Source organism: Microcebus murinus, chromosome 15 (assembly GCF_040939455.1).
Source record: "Microcebus murinus isolate Inina chromosome 15, M.murinus_Inina_mat1.0, whole genome shotgun sequence".
In the NCBI taxonomy this organism is placed as follows: domain Eukaryota; kingdom Metazoa; phylum Chordata; class Mammalia; order Primates; family Cheirogaleidae; genus Microcebus; species Microcebus murinus.
Genome location: NC_134118.1, coordinates 64729193 through 64749605, shown reverse-complemented (window position 1 = coordinate 64749605; position 20413 = coordinate 64729193). Strand labels below are relative to the sequence as shown.

Sequence of the window (20413 nt, the reverse complement as noted above, 5' to 3'; positions counted from 1 at the left end):
GTTCCTTTTACTTCCCCCTGGAGGGCAGAGCCCAGCCTTCTAGGTTCTTTATAACTCCCCCAGAGTCTACCGCCATGCCATGAACATAATGGGGGTGTTAAATATTTATTGGATGAATAAAGGAGGAAATGCAGCTTCCAATTATTGATGGTGACATTCACTGGAAAATACTAGAAGTCCTCCTAAATTCAAATATCAAAAATATGCTTTCCCATCTAATAAATATTTTTTGATGGTGTTGGTGTTAGTATTCAGAACTGCAGAGTCTCTGAATCTGGTATGAAACCCTATTCTGGCGTCCTCTTTTGCATCTCCAAGAATTGTCACATTGACTGCAACCATCTTCCTCTAATTCATCCGAAGCAGTTTGGGGCAAAATTTAACATTACAGGTCTGGATTCATTAGTGAAAATTACCATATGAAATAGATTCTCTTGGGCAGCATCCTGTATATAAAGGGTGATTTATAGAAATAACACATAGGATTATAAACAGACTTCTTTTCTCCTAAGAAATCACAAGATGAAAAATATAAAGCTTCTCCTTAAAAAAAAGATGAGGTCTACCGGGCAATAGGAACAAAATGTCAGGTCTACATGAGATTTTTAGAAAGAACAGTCTAGAATCCACAATCCCACAAATTCATAACTAGACGATGATGAAAACAAAACTCAAGTGTTCAGAGCATTAGGGTGGACTCCACTCTAGTTTTTCTTGCTGGTTCCTGCACCCTTTCAGGCTGCATTCACGGCCAACGCCTAGAAAGTGGGATGGTCTGGGGTATGGCCTAGGACTGGGAATGTTTAAGAGATTCCCCAGGTGATTCTAACATGCACACGAGTTCAGGAAGCACCACCCCTGGGCTCTTCTGGTATCCCCACATGCCACGCACACGCTATGCGCACAAGTGCTGAAATAAATGTTTGCTGAACAATTGAACGAATGACTATGTGACCGTGGTCCACATCATACAAAACACCTAGAATACAAATATGACCTTCAAGGGTCTCCCCTCCGCTTTCCAACTTTCTTCCCCGGAGTCCCCTGAGCCCACCAAACCCTCCCTGAATAACACGGCTTGCCCGGGGCCAAAGGGAGAAATTCCAACCCAGAGGAGCTCTTGCCACCTTGGCCTGGACCTCCCAGGTGCTGACACGGGGCTTCACCTTTCCAGCCTGACACTTGCCTCACAGGTCCAGGATCTCGAGTCCCCGCAGCTCCGGCCCTCCGTCCCCCCCGCCACCCCCCCACCCCCCGCCAGAGCCGAACTGCACGTCCCTCGGGTTTGTTCCATGTGAGAGACGCTCCTCAGTCAGGCCTCGGCCCTAGACTGTCCTCAAGGAGGAAACCGGGCAGACTAACTCACGCCCACCCTTTTGGTCAGGGTGGAGTTTGGGGACTTGTTTTACCCGGTTGGCCCTCTATGCTGGTCACCAGCTAACTGCCCAATCCGCTCTGGGCCACGAAGAGCACGCAGGACCTGGCTGGCCAGACCACCGCTAGGCCGGGCATCTTCCACGGCCCCCTGCCCCTCTGGGGCAGGCACGGAGAAGCAGCTCCGCCACAGGGGCCGTGCCGGGGTTCAGGGCCCAGCGCGCTTAGAAGCTCACGACAAGGCTCGAGAGTGCTCTTTCAGCGCTCGGGAGAACACTGGCTCTGAGAAAGTACACTTCCAACTAAATAAATAAGGCAATTTAAAAAAGACCAAGTGCATCTGAGTTTCTGCCAGTTTAATTCCTCGGCGGTCCAGAGCAGCTGACCTTCTCCAAAGCAAGCGCTCACTGACAGAAGGCGCCTGCCCGCCAGGGGCCCACGCGGGCCCCACCCGAGGCCCCGGCTCCTCTCTGCTCCGACTTTCTTCTCCTTTAAGCACTTAGTCCCCATTCTGGAAAGGCCAACCTTTCAGCCTTTCAGGTCTCTTTTCTTCTCCCTTTCAAGATGAAATCATCCTGTTTACAACTGCTATTCTAATTTTTTAAATAATTGTCTTGACATTATAATGCATATGTATATATCTTCTAGTTTTCTCTAAAACAATGTCCTTCAAACTGCAAGTCGTGCAACCAGTTCTGTGAATTATACCAGCTTTTTTGTTTTTCTTTTTTAATTAAATAGATAAGAAGGAAGGAGTAGAGATTAGAATGCATCTCCCACATGCGGGGCTAAGTACTGTTCCTAACAGCTGCTTCGGGTGTAACCTATGCTGGGTCACCACATAAAGTTTGAGAATCACTACCCTATGGAAACCTACTGACCTCTGTAATAATGCTGATAAATGTCTATAACTAATTTTTTTTAAAGCATCTGCCAATTTCTGTGATGTAGAATATTCCCACTTGACCGATCTCAAGCCCCACCGTGACACAAAGCTGGGAAGAGGAGTGCACAGTTGGCTGGTAAGAGCGGTCCCCACATGCCACTGGATGGCCTTATCATTACCAAAAACCAAAATCTCTGTTGGGCTGCAACTTTCAGATTCCCCTGCTGTCTTGGCCTTGATCAGTGGACTACTCTCCCCTCTAAGCCCCCCAGGACCACACCACCCTCGGTGTTAGCCATCTACTTTTCTGTGGGTCCTTTTCTTTCTCCTGCCTTTCTGGGCCTTTCCCCAAGGTTCAATCCTAGTCTTCGATTTTCCTCCTCTAGTCATCAACTTTAAGAATTCATCTATTCACAGATCTCAGATACCAGATCTATCTGTAAAACCCTGGCATCTCTACACACCTAGCCCAATCTCCCGTCTTCTCCCAGGTCTTCTCTCCAGTGGTCTGGGGCTTCTCTACATCTTTCTCATGACAGGCTGAGAAACCCTTATCCAAAATCCTTGGGACCAGAAGTGTTTTGGATTTGATTTTTTTTTTTTTGGATCTATAAATATTTGCATTATACTTAACAGTTGAGCATCCCAGATCCAAAAATTCAAAATCCGAAATGCTCCAAGGAGTATTTCCTCTGAATGTCACGTTAGCATTCGAGAAAGTTTTGGATCTTGGAACAGTTTAGATTTCAAATTTCCGGATTTGGGATTCTCAACCTGTACAATAAACATTCCACAGATTGTCTGACAGCAGTAAACTAAAGAATAAACTTACCATTCTCTAGTGTTAACATTTTTACTGTGCTGCCTAAGAATTGCACCAAGAGCCACAAATATACCTGCGAAAATCAGCCAAGGAGTTCGCTGTTAGTTTTGAGCACAGTTTTTATATTCACAGTAGGAATAAGGACTAAGTATTCCAAAGACATATAGTAGCTAGGAAATAGTCATAAGTTAAACTGTCAAAAAAGATACAATTTTTAACTACCGAAATTACACATCTACAGCTAAGCAATAAGCAAAAGAAATCTCAAACACTACAAGTATATTTGATAAGCACAGAGAGTGACACAAAACCCTACAATTATTCCCAACACAGTTTAAAAGGAAAAGTATCGAAATGCTGAAAATATCAGATTAAAGCTTATTAAGTTCTTGATTGCCAGAGAACCTCTGTTTCAGGTAATTATAAGACAATTCATATGCTTTGGCGTTTTTTTTTTTTTCTTTTCTATTACTAACTGTCAGAATTCAGAACTGCATTAACCTTGGACCACTGAGAAGAGATTGTATAATTAGAAAACTGTATTTTTCAAATTCTCTCTTACTAGGGCTTGATTAATCCTTACTGTCTCATGTAGGCGGTTCTCTAGAAGTTTGACAAATTAACAGGATATATTCCATCCTTGGTTAGATTTAAGAGATTCAACATTTTATAGATTTGACTTTCATCTCTTTTGATAGTAGACTAATTCAGTATCTATTTTCGACAGCAGTGTTATTAAGGTTACTCAAATATGTTTTTTAAAAAACTCCCTGAATAATGCTAAACAAATTCTAACTGCTATACAAACAATTTAGCAGTGGTAGTGTTACTCTACCCTCAGCTGATCTTCATCTGCTATTAAGACAGAACAGGAAATATGGGGCCTGATAAAATTCAGATTCAGGGAAAGGAAGTTCCTATTCCAGTTAAAGAAACTCTCCAGATTATTCAAAAATCTCCATTTTCAGTGGTAGGGATTTTCCTTGAAGAAAACAACTTCCTCAGACCTGAGGGGGGTGTTCTACCACGGCTGAGCTGCAGAGGCAGGCGGGACACACGGTAGCTCTTGTTGGGGTCGGGGTCATAAGGCCACACACGGAGCCCCTGCCGCCACCCCGAGCAGACCGGCACGGCCCTCTGCGCCGCCCAGGGCGAAGGCATCCAGAGCACAGACAGTCCATTCAGTGACAAGACAAAGGTCAGGACCCGGGGACTCCTGGCCTCTCGGATGAAAAGGTGGGAAGCATCACCTTCTATTCTTTCTATGGGGTTCCACCCTGCAATTAACAATTGACATGAAATGGAGTACCCAAGTTCAAGGTTAACCTGTGCATTTTTTAACAATAACTCAATGTTAATTTACAAGATATTCCATTTCCACTCTGATGACAAAGCTCTTTTTTGTCACTACTTCTTGAAATGGGGCCTAAGTGACCTTACTTCCGGAGCCCAATAGGTGCAGAGTCGCTATACCTGGGCACACCTCTCAGGGCCTGGGCATTCGCTGCCAGCAGAGGCCTGACGGAAACTTCCGCCTCGGGGTGGGGTGCGACTCACTCCCCTAACAGATCCATTTAAGGAACTGTCTCACGGCTTCTGGAACTAAAATGGAATTTCAACTACTTGTTTCTTAATTATTGAAAGATGTCCTGACAGAGCCTCATCTGTCACTGCCAGCCTCCAGAGCACCTCTCCTTCAAGTCAATGATTAAATAGAAGAGCCCCTAAATTCAAGCCCCTCACCCCCAAGAGGTTATAAAGCAGCCACGACTATGGCCGCCCCCAGATCTAAAGCCAACAGTGCTAGAATGTGGTCCCAAACATGGTCCCAAACAACGCACTCATCTCCCTTATCTCTCCCACACGTGGTTTCTAGATCTGTGAAGAAGAACCTGGTTAATGACCAGGGTCACCGTTAGCAGGGGGTCCTGTCCCAGCCAGGCAGAAGCATAGAAACCACCAGACCGAGAGCAGCCACAAGCACTAGAAAAGGACTACCGAAGAAATGCTGAGAAAATTCAGACAGCGAGGGTTTAAATGCGCTGCTCGAAGGTAGAAGGGGAATTGAATCTTCAGGTAACGTTATTTCTGTACAAAAATGTATTTGGATTACAAATGCCTTTTCAGAACAAAGGGGTTTAACCTAAGTGGACATACAGGAATAACATTTATCAGGTGTCTGGCGGGTGGGAGGGGGGGAGGAGGGGATGAGTATATGCAACCACAACGAGTAACATGTGCAATGTTTGGGGGGTGGACACGCTTGAAGCTCTTACTCGAGGAGGGGGAGAGCATGGGCAATATATGTAACCTTAACACTTGTACCCCCATAATACGCTAAAATAAAAATTAAAAAAATAAAAAAAAAAAAGAACAAAGGGGTTTAAACCCTGGGATTTGTCTACACAAAGACACCCTCCCCTCCCCATCTCAGAGGGTCACATGAGGGGCAACTGAGGGACACAGTAGGAAAAGCTCTGTGAACTAGAAAGACCTGTGCAAACGCAGCCTTTGCACCAGTAGTCAGAACGGACAGCCTCAACCCTAGCTGGTCCTCACGACAATGACAGGAACTGGGTCCTCCTGCACGGAGACGGCAGGTGACGGCACTTCTGGCTCACCTGAGTGCGCCCCAACCAATCAACAACACGTGCCCCAGCCCTGCCCCACATGCGGCTAGTGGCCTTTCTATGCAGAAGATGAAGGAACTGAGGCCTTCCGCCACTGAGGGACACACGGCCCTACTCAAGAGACATCACGGTGAAGGTCACGTGTGCGGAGAAAGCCAGCCCCACGCCTGGAAAATGTCTTGAATCTGTACTGTTTCCACCCTGTGCCCAGAGAAAAGGTCTCTGCTGGAAGAAAGCAATGGCAACAAGGAATCCTAGCCAGGTCTGGGAAGAAGGATAGAAGCCATGCTCCAGGTGGACACCGGCTCCAGGATGCCCCATCCCCAGGCCATCAGCGTGAACTCCTGGAACCACACAGCCCTGGTTCTTGAGGCTACTGCCAGCTCTGCCTGTCCCCTACGCTTCTTCCTTACAATGTCCACTCAGCCACCTCCACACAGTGCCCCCCCAAATCCACTAGTTTGATGACTTTAGGCCTCTTCTTAAGCCTCAGCCTCCTGACATGTGAAATGGAGAGAAAACCGCCTCACGCAGAACCACTGCAAGACTGCGGTCTGTTAAGAGCACAGCACAGAGGGGCCACCTGATAAATGCTGGTGCTTCCTGACCTCCGTCCGGCCTCCGCCAGAGAGCATGCGGTGCCAGGCGGCCCAGCTGAGCCTGCCTGCAGAACATCCCTTTCCTTCCCTCTCTCACCCCGTCTCCCATCGCAGCCCCCTTGCTCACGGCCTCTTGCTCAAACTGCTGGCAGCAGCTCTGAGCACCCAGGGGAGCCACTTAGCCCCAATGGTAGTGCTCAGGGCTAAAGAGATTTCTGACTGTGGGGTTTCCATTATTGATAATAAAGCCCCCAGAACTCTAATTACACTGCCTGCCTATGTGCTAAGGGCACACAATCAGGTCAGGAGGAGGAGGGTGGGGAAACAGCTGCATTTCGACCACGGGTGAGCCATGCCCCACTCCTTTCCCACTGTTCATGTGAAATACATGTGCGAAGCCTAAAAGGAATTTAAAAAAGCACCAAATAGACACAGAACACTAATCATCAGTTGACAGTATTATGATGCAAATGTACACTATAAAGCTTAAAAGCTTCCTCCTTGTGTTAATAGTCTTTAAAGGGTGAACCAGGACCGAGCACTGGAGGAGGAGTCAGGACACGCGTGCTCTAATTAATCCCAGCTCCGCACTGCCCGCCTCAGGCAACTCGCTGATCCTGTTTCAGCATGCAGAAAACGGGGATTAGCCAGCGAACCCTGGATTCTCAGATAAGACGGGAGCCTGCCACTGCCCTACATTCCTGGGACGCTGCTCGCTGGCAGCCCCTCTCCCACCCACGGCAAGCCTCCTCCTGCCTCCCAGCCCGGGCTGCTCCCTGCTCTCTCGCCTGGGCCTCGGCCCGGCTGCACCCTCCACGGAAATGCGGGAATTCACCACGCCAGGCCGGCTCCGAGTCCACTGTCAGTGCCGCTCAGCCCTTCCTGCTACTAACCAGCGCGGGGGGCCGGCCCGCACACGCCCGCTCGCTCCCTTCCCGACTCGCCTCTCGCTCCTCGCGCAGACTATTCCCATCAGCAAACGTCTACTACAAAGAAGGAAAAGAACCAAAACCTAGATTCTCCCGTCTTACAAACAACCTAAACCTTGTCTTGGCCCCATCTCCATTCTAGCCACCACCCCAGCCTGCTGCTCCCTTCACAGCCACGCATCTCAAAACCGTATGGAAATGCTGCTGTCCCCACGTCCCGCTGTCTGTTCTTCCTCCACCTGGCTCCACCCACTCTGGCTTCCCAGCCCACCGCTCCCCAAAGCCGCTCTCTGCAATGCCAGCAACGACCTCCACGTTGCCGAGCCCCTGAGACCTCTCAGAGGCGCACAGATCACGCCCCGCCCTCAAACGAGGCTCCAGGCGCCGGCTGGGACGCCTTCTTCACAGGCCCTTCCTCCCGAGCCAGCCTCTAAACGCTGGAGGCGTCAGAGGTCAGGCCGGGCCTCTCCCTCCTGCCTCTGCACTCACTCCCTCGACCTTCCACCCACGACCACGGCATTCCAGCGTCCAAACGTCGAACGTGCCTGTTACTGACGTCCCCAGCCTGGATCTCGCCCCACTCATGTGCCCACCTGACACCCTTACTGGGAACTCCCACGGGCAGCTCAAACTCCACGTGTCCAAATCTTCCTCGATCTTCCCCAAACCTTGCTTCTCCTTTAATCTCCTCCACCTCAGTACTCCCATCTAGCTGCTGCAGCCAGCACCGCTCCGGGGAGTCAGTCTCCCTCTCCCACCCTACGCCACCCGCCCTCCTGATGCAGCGCCCCAAAGATACCCTATATCCAGCTGTGCCTCGCCAACCCCAGCACCCCCACCCTGGGAGGCCCCTCTACCCCCTACCTCAAGACCTCATGGCTGCTGTCCCTGTTTCCACTCTTGCCTGGAACAACCCAGTTCACACACACAACCTGCCCTAGTCTTTTTGGACTGCTCTAACAAAATACTGTAAATCGGTAGCTTCTAAATAATAGGAATTTATTTCTTACAGTTCTAGAAGCTGGGAAGTCCAGGATCAAGGGGCTGGCGGTTCCAGTGCATGGCGAGGGCTCATCACATGGCGCAAGGGGCAGACCAGCTCCCTCGGCCCCTTTTATGAAGGTGCTGGTCCCATCCATGAGGCCTAGAAACCTCCAGGCCCCACTCCTAATACCATCACCGTGGGGTTAGGACTTCAGCATGAAATTTGGGAGGACACAAACATTCAGTCCATAGCACAACAAAAGCAATCTTTTAGATCCAGACTCCTGAACCTGCAAGGCCCTCACCCTGCCACTCCTCCCTTTACCCACCAGGCCTGAACTGACGTCTTTCCTTGACAGTCGCCTGCAAGCACTTTCCCAGCTGAGGGCCTTCACCCAAGCAGCCTCCCTGCCTGGAATGCTCCTCTCACCCCGACACCACCCACGCGTCCCAACCTGATGGCACCCACCTACTCCTTTGGATCTCAGCTTAAAAGGCACAAAGGAATAGTCAATAACATCTGCTTATTTCACTACCCTCTCCACAATTAGTCTGCAAACTCCTTGAAAACAGAGGCCAGACCATGTGCATGGCACGTAATAGATGCCCTAGAAGAATCTACGGAATGACTGTGTGTGAAAGTGCTCTGAAAAAAATCCTACATTTTATAAAATAAAGTTATATATATATATATTTTTTTTTTGTTTGTTTGTTTGTTTGTTTGTTTGTTTTTTGAGACAGGGTCTTGCTCCATCACCTCAGCTAAAATGCAGTGGCATTATCATAGCTCACTGCAACCTCCAACTCCTGGGCTCAAGCTATTCCCCAGCCTCAGCCTCCTGAGTAGCTGGAATTATAGGTACGTGCCACCACACCCGGCTAATTTTTCTATTTTTAGAAGAGACGGGGGTCTCTCTCTTGCTCAGGCTGGTCTCGAACTCCTGAGCTCAAGTGATCCTCCCGCCTCGGCCTCCCTAAGTGCTAGGATTACAGGCGTGAGCCGCTGCGCCCAGCCAATAGTTATAATTCTTAAAAAGAAAGCAAGACTACTCAAGAGAACACCCCCATTCCCAGCAGACAACTCAAACTGGTAAAAGAATAGATGACTCGCTGGTATTTATTTCAATTCCTAAAAAAGTGATAACTTGGCCGGGCGCTGTGGCTCACGCCTGTAATCCTAGCTCTTGGGAGGCCGAGGCGGGCGGATTGCTCAAGGTCAGGAGTTCAAAACCAGCCTGAGCAAGAGCGAGACCCCGTCTCTACTATAAAAACAGAAAGAAATTAATTGGCCAACTGATATATATATATAAAAAAAAAAATGAGCCGGGCATGGTGGCGCATGCCTGTAGTCCCAGCTACTCGGGAGGCTGAGGCAGAAGGATCACTCGAGCCCAGGAGTTTGAGGTTGCTGTGAGCTAGGCTGACGCCACGGCACTCACTCTAGCCTGGACAACAAAGTGAGACTCTGTCTCAAAAAAAAAAAAAAAAAAAAAAAGTGATAACTTGATCACAGAAGGAAAAACGACAAAGAGGAATTCTGCTTCCCTTTATTCACCTAAACTCAAAATTAATGGCATTTTGAACAAAGTCTTCTAATTGCAGAATTAAAAAATTCATGCTCAGTTATCATATTCAATATTTTAAATTTGCTATGGCATCTATCATTTGAAAGAAGCACAGAGATAAAAGTCACACCTCCGCTAACTGGCTGGCACCAGCCCTTCTGAAGCAGCAGCAGAGAAGGGAGCACATTCGCTCACATTCAGCTCCCAACGTCCCGTGTTTATCACAGGGTCTCCCAGTACCAGGCACGTGTCTACGTTTCAATAAATACTGTCACGTTGACTGGTTCGAGAAAGGGTTTCTAAAGCCCTTTGTTTCTATTTGTCTTAAAATAACCTCGCCTCCAAAGAGTTTTGTGTGCCTGATGCATTCATATAGTCTCTTTTACCTGGACACAGGATCTTTTTCTTTATTGCTGTTATCCCAACTGTTTTCATCCACTGTCTTTTAATCTCCATGTTCATGGGATAACCTACAGTTTTCAACCACCCTCTCCCATTTATACACACTGTCTCTATCTGGTTTCTATTCAGCTTAAACGTGCGGCAGATTTAATCACTGAAAGGGAGGGAAGGAACGAAGCCTGTTTCTATCTATTAATTTGCCAATATGTACGTATACACATTCTCCTATCACTGCCTCCAACGGCTTTTATGGCTCTGTAGCTTTGATGGAGATGCTTTCAGAACTCCGTACACAGAGAAATAGACACTAATCTAATCCGATCAGAGCTATATTATGTATATTTTTACTCAGTATTCAAGAACTGAAGGAGTCCGCAGTGATCATTTATTTCATAAAAACACTGAGAAATAAATGCAAAGTGACATATCTCCCAGCCCCACAATCGCTGGGTATCTACCTGCCCCACACCAGACCTGGAACCCAGACGCTGCCCGTAATGTGGTCACTGTTGTTTTAAGCATTGTGGGGCTTTGCTTAGCTAATAATGCAAGCTACAGACATGCACATCCTCATCCAAACAATGAAGTCCTCAGAAAGCAAGAGTAAAAAGCAATATAAACATTTGTGAAAATCTCTTAAGAACCAGGTTTTGCCGAATATTTCTGGGAACAAACAATATACATATTCGATTTTAATATAGCAGTACTAATAATGTTTATGAGAGGGAAATTCTTGATGGAAAAAAAATCAAAATAAAATAAAACCGTAGTGATTCAGACCAATTTCAGAGAAAATGGTAAAAAGCAGCACAACTGACTTAAAGCAGATCACCAGAATAAAGACGATGACAGTCATCATTTTCAGGTGCTCACTGTAACCACACTGAGCTTACCAAACAAAGAATTAAAGTTATATTTATCATTAGGAAAGTCCATTTGCATTCAGATCATTAATGTGCTCAAATACTTAACACAACTGTTTTCTAACGTAGGTTGAATTCCACCCTGAAATTCTATGGAGGCTGTTCATTTTTCAACAAACCCTTTAAGACATTACAGTACAAAGATAACCTTCAGCAGACTTCTGATCACCAACTGCAGAATCACCACCTTAAATTCAGTTTTTATTTCAAACTTCTATGAGGTGAACTAACTTGAAAATCACTTTTTATAAAAAGCAGATGTATGTGTGTTTTTCGTAAGTCTGATCCTCATAGATGAGCATGTTACCTTTCCTGCATCTGCTCTTGGGGGGTTATTTTGTTACTATACATCCCTTGTAGATATTCAGATTGAAATAGTAATTTCTAGTGCTTTAAAAATAATTAGCCCTACATCTATAAAAATACACACATAAAAATCAAATAAATTAACAAGAAAATCATGATATATTCTTTTCTGAAGACTGTTTATACACAATTATGCCTTAAAGTAAAATATTCTTATATCAAGCTGGTTAATTTTAGGGGGCAGGAAAAGACTTATACATACACTGTTGTGTTCCTCTGTTTATCTAAAACACCACACATTCAAACCTGAGTTTGCCCTCAATTCATAAAAATAATCTACTTAATTTCTTTTCTGTACAATTGCTCAAAGGTTTTCCATTGACTATATGAGTTGTTTTGTCCAAAAGTCCCTAATTAAACCTGCTGTCAGGCCACAACTACTAGATGGCCAGGCAGGGGAAGAATAGCAGGTAGCTATAAGTGAAATTAAATTCTGCAGGAAAAGAAACAGCAAGTCATCAAATCCATGGGGCTGCCTAACAAAACCAGAAAGCATTCAATTTCAACTGGCTGAAAGAACAAATTTGATCTTAATTACTAAGAAGCTCTTACAAGTTGTGAGGAAGTCAAAGCTTAAGAAGGATCAGCCTCCTAACTTCTTGATAAATTAGTTTCTCAAGACTAACCTTTTGGATGCCAAAGAAATACATCACATGCATGGCAGTCAGGAAAATGTCAGTGTTCAAGGGGGTAAGGTAAATGGCTAAGTAATCACAAAAATGACATCTATGCATGCTTAACAATATGCTAAGTCTGAAAAATAAAGATGAAATTTAAATAGAGAATTTAAAGAAGCACTGCCCCATGCTGGCAATGGGGTTTAAAGCTGCCGTGCTAAACTCTCTTGCCTTAATACATTTCAGGGTGTTCGGCATTTTCCTCCTCAATATTATATCCCTTTTTAGGGTACTCCTGTAGAAATAGGAACTGACTCTGGTAAGAGCCCCATGTCTCCATTTCTGCCCAACGCATGGGGCATTCCTGGGGAGTCAAGACTCTGTGGTCCCTTCCGTGATGCAGGAGGCAAAGAAATGTGGTTCCCTGATGCATCTGGATGGGAGGAGGGGGCCGAGCACAGAGCCACTCACACAGAAAGCCCCTTGCCACGGGAGCTGGCAGGCCACGCGGGGCAGCTCGGTGAGTGAAGCAGGCTTTACTAAAACTACCCTCAGATGTAACCATGGGAAGACGTTAATTCTCCAACTCTCTAGTCTGTAAACTATATCATCAAAATTGGTTACAAAAACCCAAGGAAAGAGTGATATCTGAATTACCAAGAGTATTTTACCTCCATTTTATAAAATTGGTATTTTGATTAAATGTGCTTCACTGTAATGAATTTCACAAAGAGAAAGGAACTAAAAATGTCAACTGAATACTTCATCACCGGTGTAGCAACTCACGCCCTCATAAAAATAAAAATCTTCCAAAGTTTTTTAATATAGTAAATTAGGTAAATCTGCCGCTTCCTGGTTTTTTAATTGTCATTCATCTGAAAAGGTTCTCGGTATAATAACATTGCCTTTTTCCTGCCACTTAATGTTACTGACGTCATCCTATCTTTTGGATTTTTCAGGAAAAGGATGAAATAAAAAGCAGTTTCTTTAGCAGAGGGAATTTTCATTTTCCATATTATTACTACATTATAATCAAATAGTTTCATGAAGTTTTGATCCCAAAGCTGGAAGAACAAAAACACCCTTTAAAAATCTCTCTCTAGAGACACGGCCCAGAAAAAGCTCTGTCTTCCCATTACCTTACAAGCAGTCTGTTCCCTCCTCCCCACAAAGTGTCAATCAAGACTAATGACTTCCAACTTCCAGAATTAATAAAGGAGAATTAAGTTGTACGTTATTGGTAAATTCAAATTTACACAGTTCTCAAGCTCCCTGTCTTAGTCAGTTGGGACTGCTAGAACTAAGTCCCACAGACTGGGTGGCTTGTCAACAACAGAAATTTCTCTCTCACAGCTCTGGAGCTTGGGACATCAGGGTGCCCACATGGCCAGGTTCTGGGGAGCACCCTCTTCAGGGCTGCAGACTGCCATCTTCTCCTTGCATCCTCTCACAGTGGGAAGAGATCGGGAGCTCTGGCAGGGGGTCCCTTGTACAGGGGCACTAATCTCATCCATAAGGGCTCCACCCTCAGGGCTCAATTACCCCCCACAGGCCCTAGCTCCAAATGCCATCACACTGGGAATAGGGTTCCAACAGATGAATTTTGGGAGGACAAAAACATTCAGCCTGCTGCAGTCCCCTTGGAAGAAGTGTTAAAGTCAGTCATGTGCACGTGGCTTTCTGACTAATATTCGGCACAGCCACCACTCCCCAAGCTCCTGCTTTCTGAGTCACTCCATCTGAGTGATTTAGTCTGGTCAACTTGAGCCTTAGTCTGGTCAACTGCAAAATGAGAAGACGATCAACACTTCAGAAGAGCTGAACTCCTGCGCCCCACAGGAGAGACACAGAGTCGGGTAGCACAAAGAGCACTGACCTTGGAATTAGGAGCTATCACCCTGCATGTGTGGCATTACAGAAGTCACTTAAAGGGGTAGGCTCAGATCCTACCAGCATAGAACCCTGAGGCTACTGAAGAATTCCAAGGTGTCTGAGCATGTCTGAAGTTGGATAAATATCACGTCTAGCACATATATAAACTTTTCCCAAACATACATATATGCTCTTTGATTAGTAAAGTTCAGATGAATGTGAAGTATTACTGATATGAAGTTAGTTTTGTCATCATGGAGTTTCTTACTCAAAAGATACTAAGAGTTTAGCATTATATAGGGGTCCTAGAAAGTTTTTTTTGACTTTTAAAAGAAAGTATCATATATTCAAAAGAGTTAAAAATCATTAGCCTAGAACTCTAGCTCATCTCTAAAGCTCCTTTACAGGGATTAATGCATAACCTACGAATCTATCGTCCCTGATATAGCAGCTCAGTCACCACTGATGTAGATGAGAAAAGAAACAGTTAAAACTACTCAACTCCAGATAGTATCACTCTATTTTTTAAAATTAATTTCTGAAATCTTAATACAGAAGCAAAAAAGAAAAAAAGACTCTGCATTTTAGTCAGTTATCACCAAACATTTCTATTACATTCCATGCAATCCAAACATTCACTTCTCTGTAGCCTGTAAAGCCCTGAAAAGACCAGAATGAGTGTACGTTTACACGCAGTCATCGTTATTTAGACTTAAAGCCCATCGTTACTAGTATTATGGTGGCAGTAATACTAAATGCCTTTTAAAAACCATTTAGTACCTTCTACAACTTTTATGGTACATCAAATTACAAGCGTACTCTCGTGAAAGGAAACTGTCTACATTCTAACATGGCTACGTATAAAATGAATAATTGATAAGGGCAGGGAGCTTTGCAAACCTGGAAGTATCATAAAAAATAATTCAGACGGTCACCCAGTGCCCAGAAACTCAGCAACTGTTCAATAAAAAACAATCAGGGAAGTTGGACAAATGCTCGTGTAGGGTTTTTTTTTTTTCCTTAATTCCTTCTGGAAAGGGGCTCTGAAAGGTATTTTCCCCAACTTGAACAAAAGGCAGCGTCTCATAACAAACCAACCAGCTACCTGAAAAGTTACGGGGCACTGAGAAGGCCGGGTAGGGGCCGCTGGGGGGTGTTGCGCATGTACTGCAAAGCTCTGGCTTCTAGTTCACTGAAACAAATCTGCCTGGGGCTCCCGGTGACTGAAGAAGGCCCAGGTCCGGCTAGGAGAGTCACTCAGTGACCACCGAGGACCCCTCTACACTGGTCCAACCACTGGTGTCTTCTGCAACCAGCCTGAGAACGACAGACTAACATCTAACAATGCCTCCATATCGGAGTGCAATACCAAGACCAATATATTCCACCGCTGTAACTTGGTGAAATACTGACTGTGGCAATCACATTTCAATTCAGATCTCCAACATACCCACTCGCACTTTCACCATTTTTATATGGACATTGAACTGCACTGTGAAAAATTATCCTTGTGTGGACCTAAACACAACTAATCATCTCCTTTCTTTCACACCATCGAAAGCTTATAGAATCAAAATCGAGATGACAGAAAGTTCCTTGGATATGTCGGCACATACCTCATGTCGCTCACTACCACCAGCTGTACAGCTGGGCTGAGAGACAGGCTCCCCCAGCTCTGATCCTCTCTCCCACTCCTGCAAGGGGTGAAGTTAGACTGACAATTGACTGTTCGATCCGCTTAATCACCCGGCTATCCTCCACAGCCTGGGGACCCTGAGAGCGGGCAGGCCTCCCCACCCTTCCCAGTCCCTCCCCTCCCCCAGGCTCCCTTGTCCTTACTCTCTCAAACGGGGAGGAACTGCCCCTCAGCCGTTTAAAAAGAAATTTATGGAGCTTATTTAACATGATTAAGGTCCAGGAACATTAGTGAAAATATATAAATGAGACTAAAGGTAGACTTGGAATTCTTCATGAGAAAAACCCAGAGGAAAACGTGCTAGGAAACAGTCAACAAAGAAGAAAGGTCTTACACCATGGCTTGAACTTGGCTTCCTGAAGGCACAATCTTTTTCATTTGAATGGCCTTAATTTACTTTACTTCCAGCAGAGCCAGTCTATTCATTTTTAGACATAAAATACAGGGCCTAACATTAAGAAAAATCAGCAACCAAGTATGTGCAGCCCATTTTGCCCCTTCTGTGGCATGAGCTGCGTATTCTCCACAGAAAGGAAGGAAGAGTGAGGCTGTGGCTTGTCCCTCCCAGGCAATCTCCCTGGGGCCCAGACAGGCAACACGTTCTAGGAAGCACCCTTTCCTAATTTCAACAGGAAATCCAGAGATGGCGAAGCCAAAGGTTTTTGATGCCACACTTCTGGCCTGGCCACAGCCCACTGTGGGACTACAGAGTCCCTGAAACTGGAGGAAGCACCTGCCTCATCCCTCTCTTGACGTCCAGCTCTACTTGCAGTTTGATTCCGCCTCCCGGAGAGGAGCTGGAGTGAGATACCCTCATCTGGCCCAGGGGCTGAATGAAGCCTGCTTCTCACTAGAGCAAAGCCCTGACCTGCACTTGCTTAGTTGATCCTGCTTCCAAGTAGTGAAGAAACAACCTGCAGAGCCACCACGCACGTCCCTTGGCCATCATCAATGCTCTGGTGTCACACAGGCCGGCAGGCTGCCAGTGAAGCCCGCCAGGCCCACCACAGGCAACAGAGCCCTGGATCTCAGCGCCAGGCTGTGTGACCACTGCCATGCATCCATGCCCGGCTCTCTTTGGAACTTAAGTGGACAGGAAATTGGGGTAGTTCAATAGGACATGTTTTCTTTCTGCCTGTGGATGACTGAAAAACAGAGAGGATGTCTTCTGACCAACTTCCTTAATTAAGCCCGATGCAGGCTATGTCACCAAGCAGAAGGGAACAGGAAACATGCCCTACCGTACGGGTATTTGGTATCCAGCTTATTCTCCGCTGTCCTCCTCCACGGCAACAGGTCATCGCTGCACCCATTTGGCATTCCATTGTACCCGATCCCAACAATCTTGTTTTCTGCATTCACGATGCAGGCTCCGACCTAGAGGGAAACATTTCCAAAGGCCTGCTGACTGCAAGTGGATGCTCTGCCACTGGGGAGGTAGTGAATGAAACCAGAGGGACTACAGGGCTCAAAACAGACACACAACTGCTGCAGGTGCCGAGAGCTCTCTGACTGCTTGCCTGTTTTCTGTGGCAGCTCCCACAAGCCAAAGAAAGTGTACCTTCAGCCCCACAGGGGCATAAGACGCAGTTAACAAAACTCGAGACGATTTACTGTCTCACAGGAGAATGGAAGGGTGGAGGGATGCAGCACAAAAGGCTGCAGATTTACTCTGCATTTTCAAGTTGACAGGTTGAGTCTCCCCTTTCTGTAATTTGCTCATTCGTGTGCATCTCATTATATGTGAGTATCCAAACATTCTCCTGTGAAATTCATTTACCTGGGAATTTGGATCTTTGCTTCTCTGTGCTGATAAGAAGGCCACTGCCATGAAATACTCAGGCCACTCCAAATAGTCATCCCGTTTTTTGCAGGAAGCTTCACTCATGTTGGGTCTGGAAGAAAAAAACCCGACGAAACAGCAGTTGAGAAAAGCATATTGGTAAATCTGCTTTCCAGTTCGACCCAACCATGCCGAAACTTGGGAACTCTACACGGAGACAACTCGGCTACATTTATAAACAGAAATCATAAAACATGGACCCTAGACAGTCTCTGGTCTTAAGAAAAGTATTAAGAAGTTTACGAAACTTTAAGAGGTTTCGATTTGGCACCCATAGCTTCACGTTCCCAAATATTTCATCTATTTACTGCTTTTGTATAGGATGTTTTTCAAGTAACTCTACATACCTGGCCTACAAATCGGTCTGTCCTTTACCTCGCTCTCACAATACAGAGTCAGCAAAGGAGGGAAGAAGGGGAAAAGAGACATTTATTGAACCTCTAATAGATTCTAATAGACACTTTAAGTTTTGGGTTTTTTTTTTTCTTTTTTTTTTGTAGACAGAGTCGTCAGCCTAGCTCACAGCAACCTCCAACTCCTGGGCTCAAGTGATCCTCCTGCGTCAGTCTCCCGAGTAGCTGGGACTACAGGCATGCGCCACCATACCCAGCTAATTTTTTCTATATATTTTTAGTTGGCCAATTAATTTATTTCTATTTATGGTAGAGACGGGGTCTCGCTCTTGCTCAGGCTGGTCTCAAACTCCTGAGCTCAAACGATCTGCCCACCTCGGCCTCCCAGAGTGCTAGGATGCTAGACCTCGCCCGGCTGACACTTTAAGTTCATACACATCATCTCATTCGAGCCTCACCCCTAGCTAAGGCAGACAATAACACCCCATCTTACAGACCCAGAAAACTTAGGGACCTTGTCCTAAATCACAGAAGATTATTTATTATCCATGCCAGTTGGATTCTAAAGAAAGCAAGCAGCTGAAGCCATCCCAACTCTGACATTAACCAGATAATTTGTTCCTTCTCTTTCCCCTTCATTTCCCCAGATGGGACAGAAATTATCAACTCTTGTATACTGAATTAAATGGGGAAAAACTAGGAAAAGTGCCAAGGGCTGCTACTACTAAGGCAAGCTTTCCACATGAGGGGACCCTAGAACTTCAGGTAGGGAGATCCTTTCAAAAGGAATAAAACCAGGGAAGGAAGGAGGCCAACACAAGAACTGGATAGACATCACTCAGAAATCCTGAGAAAGGCTGAACATCCAGTCTAAAGGAAGGTGAGAGGCGGGGAGCTGTGGCTCACGCCTGTAATCCTAGCACTCTGGGAGGCTGAGGCCGGCAGATTGCTCAAGGTCAGGAGTTCAAGACCAGCCCGAGCAAGAGGGAGACCCTGTCTCTACCATAAATAGAAAGAAATTAATTGGCCAACTGATATATATATAGAAAAATTAGCCGGGCATGGTGGCGCATGCCTGTAGTCCCAGCTACTTGGGAGGCTGAGGCAGGAGGATCACTTGATCCCAGGGGTTTGAGGTTGCTGTGAGCTAGGCTGACGCCTGGAAACTCACTCCAGCCTGGACAACAAAAGCGAGACTCTGTCTCAAAAAAAAAAAAAAAATAGGAAAGTGAGAAATTCCCAAAACTTCTGCTTCAGGAAGGCTAGCATGCAGTGAAGGGGTAGGTACTGGGAACCGTGGTTGTCGCCCAAATTCTGAGAAACCTGTAACCCTCTTAATGGGAAGAGACAGAAGCTAGTTTCCCATAGGCTTAACAGTCAGCATCCATGGTCCCTGCAAGGTGCTAGATAAGCAACTACTAAAGAGCAGGGCGAGGGAGGGGGCATGGGGTAGGGGACGGGCAGGAGGGGGAAGGAGCACATTCGTCCACTGGGCGCTTTACCTAAGCGTGGTCTGACGCCCACGGGAGCCCGGCGAGGACTGAAACCCAGCTGCAGAGACAGACAGGGAACTGGGGCTCGGACAGAACCATTCCAGGAGGATACAGGCCCGGACGGAGCCCGCGCTCCTCGCAATCCCTCAACTCTGACCGCGGGCCTACACCCCGCACCCCACCCGCACGCGGACGCAGGAGGGGCCTGAGATCTCCCGACTCCCGACCCCGCCTCCCTCAGCCACCCCGAGGGCCCGGCTCGCGGAGGCCGCGGCGCGCGTGAAGTCCGCCCCGGCGTGGCCGCGAGGGGCCCGCGCCCGCCCCAGCCCTGCGTGGCCGGTTTCGCTCCGGGCCCCGACGCGCGAGCCGGGCGCCCCGCTCCCCGCGCTCCGGGTTGTACCCGCACGCGTCCGGGCCTGCAGGCCGGTGCCGTCCCGCCGTCCCCGCCGCTCCCGCCGCCGCGCCGCGGGAAGGAAGTCGGGGAGGAGGCGGGGCCGGAAGGGGGCCGCGGCGGGCGGGCGCGAGGGCGAGGCGGGCGCGGTGCGCGTCCCGGCCGGGTCACGGGCCCGCGCGCAGCCCGGCGACTGTGAGGGCCTGGGCCCCAGCCTCGCGCAGCCCCGGCGACTGGCCGGCGTGGCCGTCCGAGCCCGGCCGTCTGTGTGGTGCTGTTTGCTCTATTGCTACAAATTGCTGCCGTGTGTGGCTGCAAGACGACCCGGAGAAACCAGTTCCGCGAAAGGGGCGGGAAGCGAGACGTGGCCTGGTCTCTGGAATGAGCCCGCCGTGTGGCAGCAGCGTCCTGGCAGGGCTGGCGGCCGCTGGCGGCTTCAGGGTCACGCTGGAGGGGTCGGTTTGGGGCTTCTGCGGGGGCGCTGTGCCTCGGGGCTCGGATGCCAAGAAGCTGCCTTTGCATGTGCGCTTCTCCTGCCTGGCTGAAAGTTTCCGACCCAAAATGTGTGGAAGGGCCCGAGGTGCTGGCTAAAGCCTGCCAACCCTCCCCAATCCTTATCAGCGCACGCGCACCCCTTTTGGAATGCCCCTGCTAACGTTTGTCCACA

General features: G+C 47.4%; 1 protein-coding gene across 5 annotated transcripts in view; it reads right to left on the bottom strand.

Moving 5' to 3' along the window:
* DCTD (dCMP deaminase) overlaps positions 1-19848 on the bottom strand; it is a 62166-nt gene extending 42318 nt beyond the window's left edge. For 3 of the 5 annotated variants that reach the window (XM_020280272.2, XM_076010698.1, XM_012743715.2), the window contains exons 1-3: positions 19756-19848; positions 17447-17561; positions 16908-17043 (exon numbers count right to left, since the gene is read on the bottom strand). In XM_020280272.2, coding sequence (XP_020135861.1) covers positions 16908-17043; positions 17447-17554 — 244 coding nt within the window. In that variant the 5' untranslated portion in view covers positions 17555-17561; positions 19756-19848. Of the gene's footprint in view, positions 1-16907; positions 17044-17446; positions 17562-19364; positions 19414-19755 lie in introns of all 5 variants that reach the window. The other 2 variants (XM_076010699.1, XM_076010700.1) reach the window with 1 other exon arrangement.
* Between the last annotated feature and the right edge of the window lie 565 nt (positions 19849-20413).